At 38.6% G+C, this 14,709-nt stretch overlaps 2 protein-coding genes across 4 annotated transcripts in view; both read left to right on the top strand.

Moving 5' to 3' along the window:
• abcd3a (ATP-binding cassette, sub-family D (ALD), member 3a) overlaps positions 1-2,385 on the top strand; it is a 29,723-nt gene extending 27,338 nt beyond the window's left edge. For both annotated transcript variants that reach the window (XM_069151206.1, XM_069151205.1), the window contains exon 23: positions 1,949-2,385. In XM_069151206.1, the coding sequence (XP_069007307.1) occupies positions 1,949-2,026 (78 nt within the window). In that variant the 3' untranslated portion in view covers positions 2,027-2,385. The remainder of the gene's footprint in view (positions 1-1,948) is intronic.
• Positions 2,386-5,424: 3,039 nt separating this feature from the next.
• The window catches only part of acp5b (acid phosphatase 5b, tartrate resistant), a 59,979-nt gene continuing 50,694 nt past the window's right edge, over positions 5,425-14,709 (top strand). The window contains exons 1-6 of one of the 2 annotated variants that reach the window (XM_069151149.1): positions 5,425-5,533; positions 6,258-6,448; positions 7,220-7,347; positions 11,013-11,204; positions 11,442-11,589; positions 11,996-12,148. In XM_069151149.1, coding sequence (XP_069007250.1) covers positions 5,452-5,533; positions 6,258-6,448; positions 7,220-7,347; positions 11,013-11,204; positions 11,442-11,589; positions 11,996-12,148 — 894 coding nt within the window. In that variant the 5' untranslated portion in view covers positions 5,425-5,451. Of the gene's footprint in view, positions 5,534-6,257; positions 6,449-7,219; positions 7,348-11,012; positions 11,205-11,441; positions 11,590-11,995; positions 12,881-14,709 lie in introns of those variants that run through there. The other variant, XM_069151148.1, reaches the window with a different exon arrangement.

The following is a 14,709-nucleotide window of genomic DNA, read 5'->3' as shown; positions in this document are numbered from 1 at the left end:
CCACAAAAAACTCATTTAAAACTCCACAAATAACATCGAAATCTTGTTTGATCAAAACAATCACGAGACGACTTCTGTATGATAAATGTTGTCTCCTGTCCTCCTCCTCTCCTCACCCTGTTGTCTCTCCTGTCCTCCTCTTCTCTCCTCACCCTGTTGTCTCTCCTGTCCTCCTCCTCTCCTCACCCTGTTGTCTCTCCTGTCCTCCTCCTCTCCTCACCCCGTTGTCTCTCCTGTCCTCCTCCTCTCCTCACCCTGTTGTCTCTCCTGTCCTCCTCCTCCTCTCCTCACCCCGTTGTCTCTCCTGTCCTCCTCTCCTTACTCTGTTGTCTCTCCTGTCCTCCTCCTCTCCTCACCCCGTTGTCTCTCCTGTCCTCCTCTCCTCTCCTTACCCTGTTGTCTCTCCTGTCCTCCTCTCCTCACCCCGTTGTCTCTCCTGTCCTCCTCTCCTCTCCTCACCCCGTTGTCTCTCCTGTCCTCCTCTCCTCTCCTTACCCTATTGTCTCTCCTGTCCTGCTTCTCTCCTCACCCTGTTGTCTCTCCTGTCCTCCTCTTCTCTCCTCACCCCGTTGTCTCTCCTGTCCTCCTCCTCTCCTCACCCCGTTGTCTCTCCTGTCCTCCTCTCCTCTCCTTACCCTATTGTCTCTCCTGTCCTGCTTCTCTCCTCACCCTGTTGTCTCTCCTGTCCTGCTTCTCTCCTCACCCTGTTGTCTCTCCTGTCCTCCTCTTCTCTCCTCACCCCGTTGTCTCTCCTGTCCTCCTCCTCTCCTCACCCTGTTGTCTCTCCTGTCCTCCTCCTCTCCTCACCCCGTTGTCTGTCCTGTCCTCCTCCTCTTCTCACCCTGTTGTCTTTCCTGTCCTCCTCCTCTGCTCACCCTGTTGTCTCTCCTGTCCTCCTCTTCTCTCCTCACCCTGTTGTCTCTCCTGTCCTCCTCTTCTCTCCTCACCCTGTTGTCTCTCCTGTCCTCCTCTCCTCTCCTCACCCTGTTGTCTCTCCTGTCCTCCTCCTCTCCTCACCCTGTTGTCTCTCCTGTCCTCCTCTTCTCTCCTCACCCTGTTGTCTCTCCTGTCCTCCTCCTCTCCTCACCCCGTTGTCTCTCCTGTCCTCCTCTCCTCTCCATGTTGTCTCTCCTGTCCTCCTCTCCTCTCCTCACCCTGTTGTCTCTCCTGTCCTCCTCCTCTCCTCACCCTGTTGTCTCTCCTGTCCTCCTCTTCTCTCCTCACCCTGTTGTCTCTCCTGTCCTCCTCTCCTCTCCTCACCATGTTGTCTCTCCTGTCCTCCTCTCCTCTCCTCACCATGTTGTCTCTCCTGTCCTCCTCTTCTCTCCTCACCCTGTTGTCTCTCCTGTCCTCCTCCTCTCGTCACCCTGTTGTCTCTCCTGTCCTCCTCTCCTCTCCTCACCCTGTTGTCTCTCCTGTCCTCCTCCTCTCCTCACCCTGTTGTCTCTCCTGTCCTCCTCTTCTCTCCTCACCCTGTTGTCTCTCCTGTCCTCCTCCTCTCCTCACCCCGTTGTCTCTCCTGTCCTCCTCTCCTCTCCATGTTGTCTCTCCTGTCCTCCTCTCCTCTCCTCACCCTGTTGTCTCTCCTGTCCTCCTCCTCTCCTCACCCTGTTGTCTCTCCTGTCCTCCTCTTCTCTCCTCACCCTGTTGTCTCTCCTGTCCTCCTCTCCTCTCCTCACCATGTTGTCTCTCCTGTCCTCCTCTCCTCTCCTCACCATGTTGTCTCTCCTGTCCTCCTCTTCTCTCCTCACCCTGTTGTCTCTCCTGTCCTCCTCCTCTCGTCACCCTGTTGTCTCTCCTGTCCTCCTCTTCTCTCCTCACCCTGTTGTCTCTCCTGTCCTCCTCCTCTCCTCACCCCGTTGTCTCTCCTGTCCTCCTCTCCTCTCCTCACCATGTTGTCTCTCCTGTCCTCCTCCTCCTCACCTTGTCTTGTCCCTGTCTCCTGTAGTATTACCTCCACATGGACGGGAGAGGGAACTACGACTTCAAGCCCATCACAGAGGAGACGGTGGAGTTCGGCTCGTAACCTGCTGCTGACGTTACCCACGATGCACTGCTCCGATAAACCAGTCCGTTAATTCTTTGCACGTTAGACAGAGGTTAGATTTAACATGAAAACGTTGTTTTTAATCCTTTCTAACTCGGCCTTGGATCCTGTTTGTCTGCTCTTATTTAAAGCATAAGTCCTGTCTAATCACTCATTTGTTCACTTTGATTATCAACACTTGTAATTTATTTTGCCAATGTGGAGCGTTTGAAGGCGGAGCTACACGAACTGTTTCATCACCTCCTCCTGATCATGTGATCAGCCTGTAGTGAGGACCTGATATCGGAGGTCTGAGACATCATGTCCTGCAGTAAACTGTCCCACTGAGTTCTACTGTAGTATGTGTACGGGGTGTAATGATTCATACATGTTCATTCACACACGTTAAAGTCTCAGCTGACAGCAGCCGAGGCTGCCAATCACCTGCAGCCCTGTTATCAAGATAACACTGAACAGTCACTGTGCGATTAACATGATTACAACATGATTAGAACACGTGATGATTATAACATGATTAGAACACGTGACGATTATAACATGATTAGAACACATGATGATTATAACATGATTAGAACACGTGATGATTAGAATTTAATGATTAGAACAATTATAACGTGATGATTAGAACATTTGATTATAACACGTGATGATTATAACGTAATTATAACATGATTATAACGTGATTATAACGTGATTATAACATGATTATAACATAACATGATTATAACGTGATTATAACATGATTATAACGTGATTACAGCATGATTATAACATAACGTGATTATAACATTGTAACGTGATTATAGCATGATTATAACGTGATTATAACACGTGATGATAACATGATTATAACACGTGATGATAACATGATTATAACACGTGATTACAACATGATTATAACGTGATTATAACACGTGATTATAACATGATTATAACATGATTATAACACGTGATTATAACATGATTATAACATGATTATAACAACGTGATTATAACATAAGAACACGTGACAATTATAACATGATTAGAACACGTGACGATTATAACATGATTAGAACACATGATGATTAAAACATGATTAGAACACGTGATGATTATAACATGATTAGAACACGTGATGATTATAACATGATTAGAACACGTGACGATTATAACATGAAGTGACTGATCATGAAGTGGGTGAATCATTAGAACCAGAAAAGTTAAAAATGTCCAAGAATGATTTAATTGAAATATGAGCATCTTTTATTATCTGTGATAATGTAATAGAGTAATTAAACATAACTAGAAGACAAGAATCCACCACAGCTGTTTGAGAGGGAACTCCAGACATGAAGGCAGACTGTAGTGACACCTCAGCAGTGGAAGGACAGCTCCTCTACCTGACCCAGGTGTAGTGAGCAGCCTGTAAACCACGCCCACTAAACCTCCAGTCCACCTTAAATCCAACATGGTGCCTGATTGCTGTTCTGCTGCTGCAGTGAGCCTGTTCGTTCCAACGGTACCGACCCGGTTGGTTCCGCTCGGCTCCAGTAGATCTCTGATCTGAACATTCCTCCTCCAACAGACTCTCTGAATGTCTAACATATTAAAGTGATTCCATCCAGGCCTCTGTACTGAGACTTCCTGCCTCAGGTCCAGCTGCCAGGCGGCTGTGATGTGAGGGGTCAGGGGTCGCGGACACATGAAGCGCGCTGGCACCCCCTGGTGTCTAAACCTTTGATCCAGGCAGCTGGACTCACAAAGCTCCTTGGAAAAGCTGCTTTTATACAAACCTGTAAAAAGTTATTGCAGTGCCAGGTTCTGCTCTGGAGCCAGTCGGACCGATTCATGAAGAGCGGTACCGCCAGAGTCTGGTCATGGATCTGCTGTGATTAAAGAACAGGAACACGCTTGTAGCTCAGCTCTAGTTAGTCTGTTCATGAAGACGTGAAGACATGTGAAGACATGGCGTCCACACTCATCTGCCTTCTGGTTCAAGTGTCCTCATGAAGGTTAGAGCATCGTGTTTGTGGGACTGAGACGGTCTGTGGGCGGAGTCTGCGATCTGTGGGCGGAGTCTCAGTTTATGGAGGATCCCTGACAGCAGATCCTCATGACTCAGCACATCTGTCCTGTAACTGTAATAAACTTTGAAGTAACTTTATTTTGAAATGACAGGAAAGAGCCTGATTTTATACAGATAATGAAGCTGTTCTGATCTCACTGCATTAAAAAAAAAAAAAAAAAAAAAAACTGGGACAAATGTGTTTTCATAAAGACGTCTTTTTTCTTGTGATGTGTGGCTTCATGTGTAGAACTATATTTATGAGGAGCTTCAGCTGTAAAATGTATTATTATGATTTATTGTTTGTGAATATCCTCAAACAGATCATTACCTGTTGTAGTGTGACGGAGTGTCAATGATCAACACGGTGTCGTAACCAAGACGACCTGATGTGTGTCAGAGGTTACTGTTGTAACCAGGAGTTACCATCTCACTGGAGACTTCTGTCAGGACCATCAGGACCATCAGGACCATCAGGATCAGGAGTTTTATGTCTCAAACACAGACTCTTCCAGGTCTGTAAAATGGTTCTGATCCAGAAGTGTCTTCAGCTGCAATACCAGCGAGTGCCACTAGAGGTCGGCTCCAAAAAGCCTCCGGCTCCATAGACTCCCATTCAACTTCTCTCATCAAATCCAAAGTGAATAAAATGTGTCCATCAGTTATCTCGGTGTTGTTAGCTAAAGTCACTCCTTCTTATTAGTTTTCTGGAGGTCCATCTGAAAATAATCCCTCATTCATTAGAAAAGAAGATTCAAGAAGACCTGTTTTTGGGGGCGTGTCTGTTTGATTGACAGGCCTGTGGTGCAGTCAGGTTAGAGTCAGATCCACCGCTGGCTCCTCCCCCAGCTCATCCAAACATGGTCACTTCCTGCTCCAAACCGCTCTGAACTAGAAAGACGGTGTCGGTGTGAAGGAGGCTGACAGTCACTTCAGTTTGAAGAGTTCATTACAGACTGTCTCTTATTGTGCTGATTTTACATCATGTAATAAATCATCTCAAAGGAATCTGCAGCTTTAAGTCAAATACCTTCAGAGATTATCACCTATGAATTAAGTGTCCAATAAAAAGTGAACAGCTAAATGACATCATATGTCATAAAACTTACTACCAATCAGAGTTAAAAGAAAATGAAGACTTTCTTCAGGTCTTTATGTTTCACTGAGTACTTATTGACGTGTGTTAAAGTCTCTCCACGCTGCCGCTTTGATAGCGTGTTGAATGGCACATGTGTGTTCGTACATGTGTGCTCCGTGAGTCACACTTTGACCTGCTGAACAGCTGATTTCCTGCTCTGAAACAGGAAGTCATCTTAGGGGTTAGTTTCACTTTGAAGCAGAAGCGATCGGAGGAGTCATGGGCAGACTTCAGCGGGAGATCTTCGTCTTCATCCTCCTCTTCAACAGCAGCTGGACCCGGATCCACTCTGAGGAACCAGGTACTGTCCCGTCTGCTGGGGAACCGAGGGTTAACCTGAGCTACAGGATGTGGTCATGTGATCAAAGATCATTTCACATCAGGATGTCTGAGTTCATGTTCTGTTGCTGAATCAGAGATTAAATTCTCAAACGGCTGGAGTGCAAATAAAACTCCAGGAACTTTGTTGTTTGACTGAACATTTAATCACAACTTTCAAAGTTGGTTTTCAGGAAGTTTTAAGACCACCAGACTGGACAAGATTTGAAACGTTGAAATGAAAATGAATTCAAAACAGAAGAAAAGTCAAATTCAATAAGCCCACGTCACTCTGTAGATGGAAGTGCAACCAGAACCAGAACCACAACCAGAACCACAACCACAACCAGAACCAGAACCACAACCAGCTGTGACTGATATTTAAACATTCAAACCTACATTCATTTTAATAAGCTGACGTCAGGTGATGTTAAAGGTCATAATTCAAAGGGAATTTGGTCGTTAAGCTCTTCTGTTGTTGTTTTAACCTCCGATTTATTAACAATATTTATCCTTCAGATTACAGAAATAAATATTAAAAAATGTGCTCAACAGAATTAAATTAAAAAAGAACAAGACAATGGTCTTCAAGAAAATCCTGACTCATCAATATCTGATTCACATGTCCATCATGAATGAGTGACAGCTCATCAAATGTCCATCAGGAATGAGTGACAGCTCTGAGAGGATGTTGGTGTCGTCCACAGCTGCGGTGCGGTTGGTGGTTCTGGCGGACTGGGGCGGTGTCCCCGTCCCTCCCTACTACACCGCTCATGAACAAGCTGTGGCAGCAGAAGTGGACCGGCTTGCCCGGACAGATGGACTGGACTTGGTCCTCAGCCTGGGAGACCACTTCTACTTCAGTGGTGTCCAGGATGTGGACGATCCCCGCTTCAAGGTCAGAACCAACACAGTAGGAGGGACGTGTCTTCAAATCATTATCCAGTCACAGTTTGTGTCTCATTAACTACAGCTGGCAAGAGGTTCTGTTTGGTCCTGTTGGACCTGCAGACTGTGGATGGACAGACTTCTGGCAGGACGTTCTGGTCCACTCTGTCCACACGGAGTTCCTCTTTGTGTCTGACGTGTAAACAGTACCTGAGACCTGAGGGGTTCTGTTGGGGGTTAAACGGGTGTTGTGCTGTTCTGTAAACCATCTCCAGATCTGTCACAGTACAAAGGTTCTGTTCAGTCCACGATGGACTGATGGAACTAGTTTCACATGTTCGGATCTTTAATTCAGAAACACAGTTTTAGTTTATTTTAGTAGAATATTTTATTTTAGTATACTATTTTATTTGAGTAGAATATTTTAGTAGAATATTTTTAGCAGAATACTGTAGTGGAATGTATGTTAGTGCAATATTTTATTTTAGTAGAATGTTTTAGTAAAATATTTTAGTTTAGTGTAATATCTTAGTAGAATGTTTTTCGTATAATATTTAGTAGAATGTTTTAGTAGAATGTTTTTAGAGAAAAGTTTAGTGGAGTATTTTATTTTAGTGGAATATTTAAGGAGAATGTTTTAAGAGAATATTTTAGTAGAATGTTTTAGTAGAGTATTTTAGTGGAATATTTGATTAATAACTGTCATTATTTACATGTATTAATAACTTTAATCATGTACGTTTATTAATAAAAGTTATTAATAATGTGTTTCCTTTTCCAGACTACGTTCCAGCAGGTCTTCTCTCAGCCATCCCTGCTGGACATTCCCTGGTACCTGATTGGAGGAAACCACGATCACAGAGGGAACATCTCCGCTCAGATAGCTTACTCCAACACATCCCGCCGCTGGTGAGGACTTCACTCTGGTTTCCATGGTTACAGTAGAAACAGATAAACCACCTCAGCTTTTACTCTTCGATTACCCTCCAAGCATTAATATAAATATCTATAACTGTGTCTTTTGTTTTTAACCCACGTTAAAATAATATGCTCTCTTTTCATTCCAAAAAGTGAGTTAATGTTTGTTTTCTTTAATATTTCCCTCCGTAGTGTTTGTTTTCTTTAATATTTCCCTCCATAATGTTTGTTTTCTTTAATATTTCCCTCCATAATGTTTGTTTTCTTTAATATTTCCCTCCATAATGTTTGTTTTCTTTAATATTTCCCTCCGTAGTAATGTTTGTTTTCTTTATTATTTCCCTACGTAGTAATGTTTGTTTTCTTTATTATTTCCCTCCGTAATGTTTGTTTTCTTTATTATTTCCCTCCGTAATGTTTGTTTTCTTTAATATTTCCCTCCATAATGTTTGTTTTCTTTAATATTTCCCTCCATAATGTTTGTTTTCTTTAATATTTCCCTCCGTAGTAATGTTTGTTTTCTTTATTATTTCCCTACGTAATGTTTGTTTTCTTTATTATTTCCCTCTGTAATGTTTGTTTTCTTTAATATTTCCCTCCATAATGTTTGTTTTCTTTAATATTTCCCTCCATAATGTTTGTTTTCTTTATTATTTCCCTCCATAATGTTTGTTTTCTTTAATATTTCCCTCCAAAATGTTTGTTTTCTTTAATATTTCCTTCCATAATGTTTGTTTTCTTTATTATTTCCCCCCATAATGTTTGTTTTCTTTAATATTTCCCTCCGTAGTAATGTTTGTTTTCTTTATTATTTCCCTCCGTAATGTTTGTTTTCTTTAATATTTCCCTCCATAATGTTTGTTTTCTTTAATATTTCCCTCCATAATGTTTGTTTTCTTTAATATTTCCCTCTGTAATGTTTGTTTTCTTTCTTATTTCCCTCCGTAATGTTTGTTTTCTTTAATATTTCCCTCCGTAATGTTTGTTTTCTTTAATATTTCCCTCCATAATGTTTGTTTTCTTTAATATTTCCCTCCGTAATGTTTGTTTTCTTTATTATTTCCCTCCATAATGTTTGTTTTCTTTAATATTTCCCTCCATAATGTTTGTTTTCTTTAATATTTCCCTCTGTAATGTTTGTTTTCTTTATTATTTCCCTCCATAATGTTTGTTTTCTTTAATATTTCCCTCCATAATGTTTGTTTTCTTTAATATTTCCCTCTGTAATGTTTGTTTTCTTTCTTATTTCCCTCCGTAATGTTTGTTTTCTTTAATATTTCCCTCCGTAATGTTTGTTTTCTTTAATATTTCCCTCCATAATGTTTGTTTTCTTTAATATTTCCCTCCATAATGTTTGTTTTCTTTAATATTTCCCTCCGTAATGTTTGTTTTCTTTAATATTTCCCTCCATAATGTTTGTTTTCTTTATTATTTCCCTCCATAATGTTTGTTTTCTTTAATATTTCCCTCCATAATGTTTGTTTTCTTTAATATTTCCCTCCGTTGTAATGTTTGTTTTCTTTATTATTTCCCTCCGTAATGTTTGTTTTCTTTATTATTTCCCTCCGTAATGTTTGTTTTCTTTAATATTTCCCTCCATAATGTTTGTTTTCTTTATTATTTCCCTACGTAATGTTTGTTTTCTTTATTATTTCCCTCCGTAATGTTTGTTTTCTTTATTATTTCCCTCCGTAATGTTTGTTTTCTTTAATATTTCCCTCCATAATGTTTGTTTTCTTTATTATTTCCCTCCGTAATGTTTGTTTTCTTTAATATTTCCCTCCGTAATGTTTGTTTTCTTTATTATTTCCCTCCGTAATGTTTGTTTTCTTTAATATTTCCCTCCATAATGTTTGTTTTCTTTAATATTTCCCTACATAATGTTTGTTTTCTTTATTATTTCCCTACGTAATGTTTGTTTTCTTTATTATTTCCCTCCGTAACGTTTGTTTTCTTTAATATTTCCCTCCGTAATGTTTGTTTTCTTTATTATTTCCCTACGTAATGTTTGTTTTCTTTAATATTTCCCTCCATAATGTTTGTTTTCTTTATTATTTCCCTCCGTAATGTTTGTTTTCTTTAATATTTCCCTCCGTAATGTTTGTTTTCTTCAATATTTCCCTCCATAATGTTTGTTTTCTTTATTATTTCCCTCCGTAATGTTTGTTTTCTTTATTATTTCCCTCCGTAGTGTTTGTTTTCTTTAATATTTCCCTCCATAATGTTTGTTTTCTTTAATATTTCCCTCCATAATGTTTGTTTTCTTTAATATTTCCCTCCATAATGTTTGTTTTCTTTATTATTTCCCTCCGTAGTGTTTGTTTTCTTTAATATTTCCCTCCATAATGTTTGTTTTCTTTCTTATTTCCCTCCATAATGTTTGTTTTCTTTAATATTTCCCTCCATAATGTTTGTTTTCTTTATTATTTCCCTCCGTAATGTTTGTTTTCTTTAATATTTCCCTCCATAATGTTTGTTTTCTTTAATATTTCCCTCCGTAGTAATGTTTGTTTTCTTTATTATTTCCCTCCGTAATGTTTGTTTTCTTTATTATTTCCCTCCGTAATGTTTGTTTTCTTTAATATTTCCCTCCATAATGTTTGTTTTCTTTAATATTTCCCTCCATAATGTTTGTTTTCTTTATTATTTCCCTCCGTAATGTTTGTTTTCTTTAATATTTCCCTCCATAATGTTTGTTTTCTTTAATATTTCCCTACATAATGTTTGTTTTCTTTATTATTTCCCTCCGTAGTGTTTGTTTTCTTTAATATTTCCCTCCGTAATGTTTGTTTTCTTTAATATTTCCCTCCGTAATGTTTGTTTTCTTTATTATTTCCCTCCGTAATGTTTGTTTTCTTGAATATTTCCCTCCATAATGTTTGTTTTCTTTAATATTTCCCTCCATAATGTTTGTTTTCTTTATTATTTCCCTACGTAATGTTTGTTTTCTTTATTATTTCCCTCCGTAACGTTTGTTTTCTTTAATATTTCCCTCCGTAATGTTTGTTTTCTTTATTATTTCCCTACGTAATGTTTGTTTTCTTTAATATTTCCCTCCATAATGTTTGTTTTCTTTATTATTTCCCTCCGTAATGTTTGTTTTCTTTAATATTTCCCTCCGTAATGTTTGTTTTCTTCAATATTTCCCTCCATAATGTTTGTTTTCTTTATTATTTCCCTCCGTAATGTTTGTTTTCTTTATTATTTCCCTCCGTAATGTTTGTTTTCTTTAATATTTCCCTCCATAATGTTTGTTTTCTTTAATATTTCCCTCCATAATGTTTGTTTTCTTTATTATTTCCCTCCATAGTAATGTTTGTTTTCTTTAATATTTCCCTCCATAATGTTTGTTTTCTTTCTTATTTCCCTCCATAATGTTTGTTTTCTTTAATATTTCCCTCCATAATGTTTGTTTTCTTTATTATTTCCCTCCGTAGTGTTTGTTTTCTTTAATATTTCCCTCCATAATGTTTGTTTTCTTTATTATTTCCCTCCGTAGTGTTTGTTTTCTTTAATATTTCCCTCCGTAATGTTTGTTTTCTTTAATTTTTCCCTCCTTAATGTTTGTTTTCTTTAATATTTCCCTCCATAATGTTTGTTTTCTTTATTATTTCCCTCCGTAATGTTTGTTTTCTGTAATATTTCGGTGTGTGTAGGAACTTCCCCGACCTGTATTATGACCTCCATTTCATCGTCCCTCTCACCAACGCGTCCATGAGCGTGCTGATGATTGACACGGTGTTATTATGTGGGAACACCTTGGACCAGATCGAACCTGCAGGACCGGAGAACCGTGCGGCAGCTGAGCGTCAGTGGAAGTGGATCAGCACCAAACTGTCCAGCAGCAGGTGAGAAACTCTTCAGCTCAGTTATGTTACAGTGAACAGAAGCATGCTTATTGGGATGTGGTGAACAGACAACTACTGCCACATGGTGGTGTGATGGTGGGCTTCATTTCCTGAGTGAGTTTGGTGACCTGCTGTAAATGCAGCTTCTGACCTTTGACCTCTCAGTTCTGCTGAGGCCGTAGATGTCACTGTTTACTCACCGCTGTGAACTTTGACCCGTTGTGTGGCTCCTCTCAGGTCCGACTACGTGCTGGTGGCTGGTCATTATCCTGTGTGGTCCATCGGCCATCACGGACCAACGTCCTGTCTGGTGAAGAGACTGAGACCTCTGCTGAAGAAGTACCGAGTCACTGCGTACCTGAGCGGCCACGACCACGACCTGCAGGTGTGTACTGAACAACACATCAACACACAAACAACATCATCTGTCCAGCACCGAACAGCTCCACCCTTCACATGATGCCACTGGATGTCACATGATATCACTGGATGTCACATGATGTCACTGGATGTCACATGATGTCAGGGACGGCTCCATTTAAATTTACAGCTCCTCTCTGCAGCAGCTGTCCACAGTCACAGCACAGTGTTTCCTGATCTCTGATTGGTCAGAGCTGGTGTCCATCACTCTTCCAGGACCAGCATGTTTTTACACGTTTAATAATCCACAGATCCAGTAGATGTCAGTGAAAGTGTCTCTCAGCTCTGTGTTGAAACCAGCTGATCTCTGTGATGTAAGAACTCACCTGTGTGATGCTGTACACCTGAGACTGACACATTATCTTCATCAGTTCATCAGAGAAGAAGACGGCACCTCATACGTGGTCAGCGGCAGTGGGACAGTCAGCGACCCATCCACCTGCCACCGGGACGCTGTCCCCTCGTCCTGGCAGCTCTACTCCAGTCCTGTCAATCACACAGCAGGAGGCGTGGCTTACCTCCAGGTAACTGCTCATCACATGACGGTCGGCTTCATGCAGACAGACGGAAAGTGTGTTTACCAGGCAGAGCTGCTGCCGCGGAGCCCGGAGGTTCCTCATCACTTCACAGACACGTTCTCCTAGAGGTTGAACCGTTCTCCTACAGGTTGAACCGTTCTCCTAGAGGTTGAACCGTTCTCCTAGAGGTTGAACCGTTCTCCTAGAGATTGAACCGTTCTCCTACAGGTTGAACCGTTCTCCTAGAGGTAGAACCGTTCTCCTACAGGTTGAACCGTTCTCCTAGAGGTTGAACCGTTCTCCTAGAGGTAGAACCGTTCTCCTACAGGTTGAACCGTTCTCCTAGAGGTTGAACCGTTCTCCTAGAGGTTGAACCGTTCGCCTAGAGGTAGAACCGTTCTCCTAGAGGTAGAACCGTTCTCCTACAGGTTGAACCGTTCTCCTAGAGGTTGAACCGTTCTCCTATGGGTAGAGCTGTTCTACTAGAGGTAGAACCGTTTTCGTACAGGTAGGCCCGTATTCCTGCAGGTAGAACCGGTTCAACGTTCTCTGTACAGACTGATCATGTCATGTAAATCAGTGTGCAGTATGTATGAATCTGATAAATGTAGTGTGTTATATTCTGTTGTCAAACAAACAGTGCAGTGATTTTAAAGGTGAATTAAATTTAAACTGATGTTCGTAGATTCAATAATACTGTTTGGATTAATTTGTAATATAATAATAAATAACAATAATAAATACATTAAATTCACACTGCCTACATGCACTGTCTGAATGTATTAATTAAACAGTGTGTGATGGTCCCTCTCTTTATTCAGTTTGAAGAACTGTAAAACTTTATGATCAGTTCTGTTTCTTCAACACGTGAAAACTTAATTGTCATCATGTTTAAACTGACTGGTTTATATTCATCATGATTTATATTCATCATGGTTTATATTCATCATGATTTATATTCATCATGGTCTATATTCATCATGTTTTATATTCATCATGATTTATATTCATCATGGTTTATATTCATCGTGATTTATATTCATCGTGGTTTATATTCATCATGATTTATATTCATCGTGATTTATATTCATCATGATTTATATTCATCATGATTTATATTCATCGTGATTTATATTCATCATGGTTTATATTAATCATGGTTTATATTCATCATGGTTTATATTCATCATGGTTTATATTCATCGTGGTTTATATTCATCGTGATTTATATTCATCATGATTTATATTCATCATGATTTATATTCATCATGATTTATATTCATCATGGTTTATATTCATCATGATTTATATTCATCATGGTCTATATTCATCATGTTTTATATTCATCATGATTTATATTCATCATGGTTTATATTCATCATGATTTATATTCATCATGATTTATATTCATCATGATTTATATTCATCATGGTCTATATTCATCATGTTTTATATTCATCATGATTTATATTCATCATGGTTTATATTCATCGTGATTTATATTCATCGTGGTTTATATTCATCATGATTTATATTCATCGTGATTTATATTCATCATGATTTATATTCATCATGATTTATATTCATCGTGATTTATATTCATCATGGTTTATATTAATCATGGTTTATATTCATCATGGTTTATATTCATCATGGTTTATATTCATCGTGGTTTATATTCATCGTGATTTATATTCATCATGATTTATATTCATCATGATTTATATTCATCATGATTTATATTCATCATGGTTTATATTCATCATGATTTATATTCATCATGGTCTATATTCATCATGTTTTATATTCATCATGATTTATATTCATCGTGGTTTATATTCATCATGGTTTATATTCATCATGATTTATATTCATCATGATTTATATTCATCATGGTCTATATTCATCATGTTTTATATTCATCATGATTTATATTCATCATGGTTTATATTCATCATGATTTATATTCATCATGATTTATATTCATCATGGTCTATATTCATCATGTTTTATATTCATCATGGTTTATATTCATCATGATTTATATTCATCATGTTTTATATTCATCATGATTTATATTCATCATGGTTTATATTCATCATGATTTATATTCATCATGATTTATATTCATCATGGTCTATATTCATCATGGTTTATATTCATCATGGTTTATATTCATCATGATTTATATTCATCATGTTTTATATTCATCATGATTTATATTCATCATGGTTTATATTCATCATGATTTATATTCATCATGGTTTATATTCATCATGGTTTATATTCATCGTGGTTTATATTCATCATGATTTATATTCATCATGGTTTATATTCATCATGGTTTATATTCATCATGGTTTATATTCATCATGATTTATATTCATCATGGTTTATATTCATCATGATTTATATTCATCATGGTTTATATTCATCATGGTTTATATTCATCATGATTTATATTCATCATGGTTTATATTCATCATGATTTATATTCATCGTGGTTTATATTCATCATGATTTATATTCATCATGGTCTATATTCATCATGATTTATATTCATCATG

Source organism: Embiotoca jacksoni, unplaced genomic scaffold, assembly GCF_022577435.1.
Source record: "Embiotoca jacksoni isolate LCO1_2020_lvr unplaced genomic scaffold, fEmbJac1.0.p SCAF_17, whole genome shotgun sequence".
In the NCBI taxonomy this organism is placed as follows: domain Eukaryota; kingdom Metazoa; phylum Chordata; class Actinopteri; family Embiotocidae; genus Embiotoca; species Embiotoca jacksoni.
Note: the sequence above shows the minus strand (reverse complement) of the source record. Positions and strands in the feature narration are given on the sequence as shown.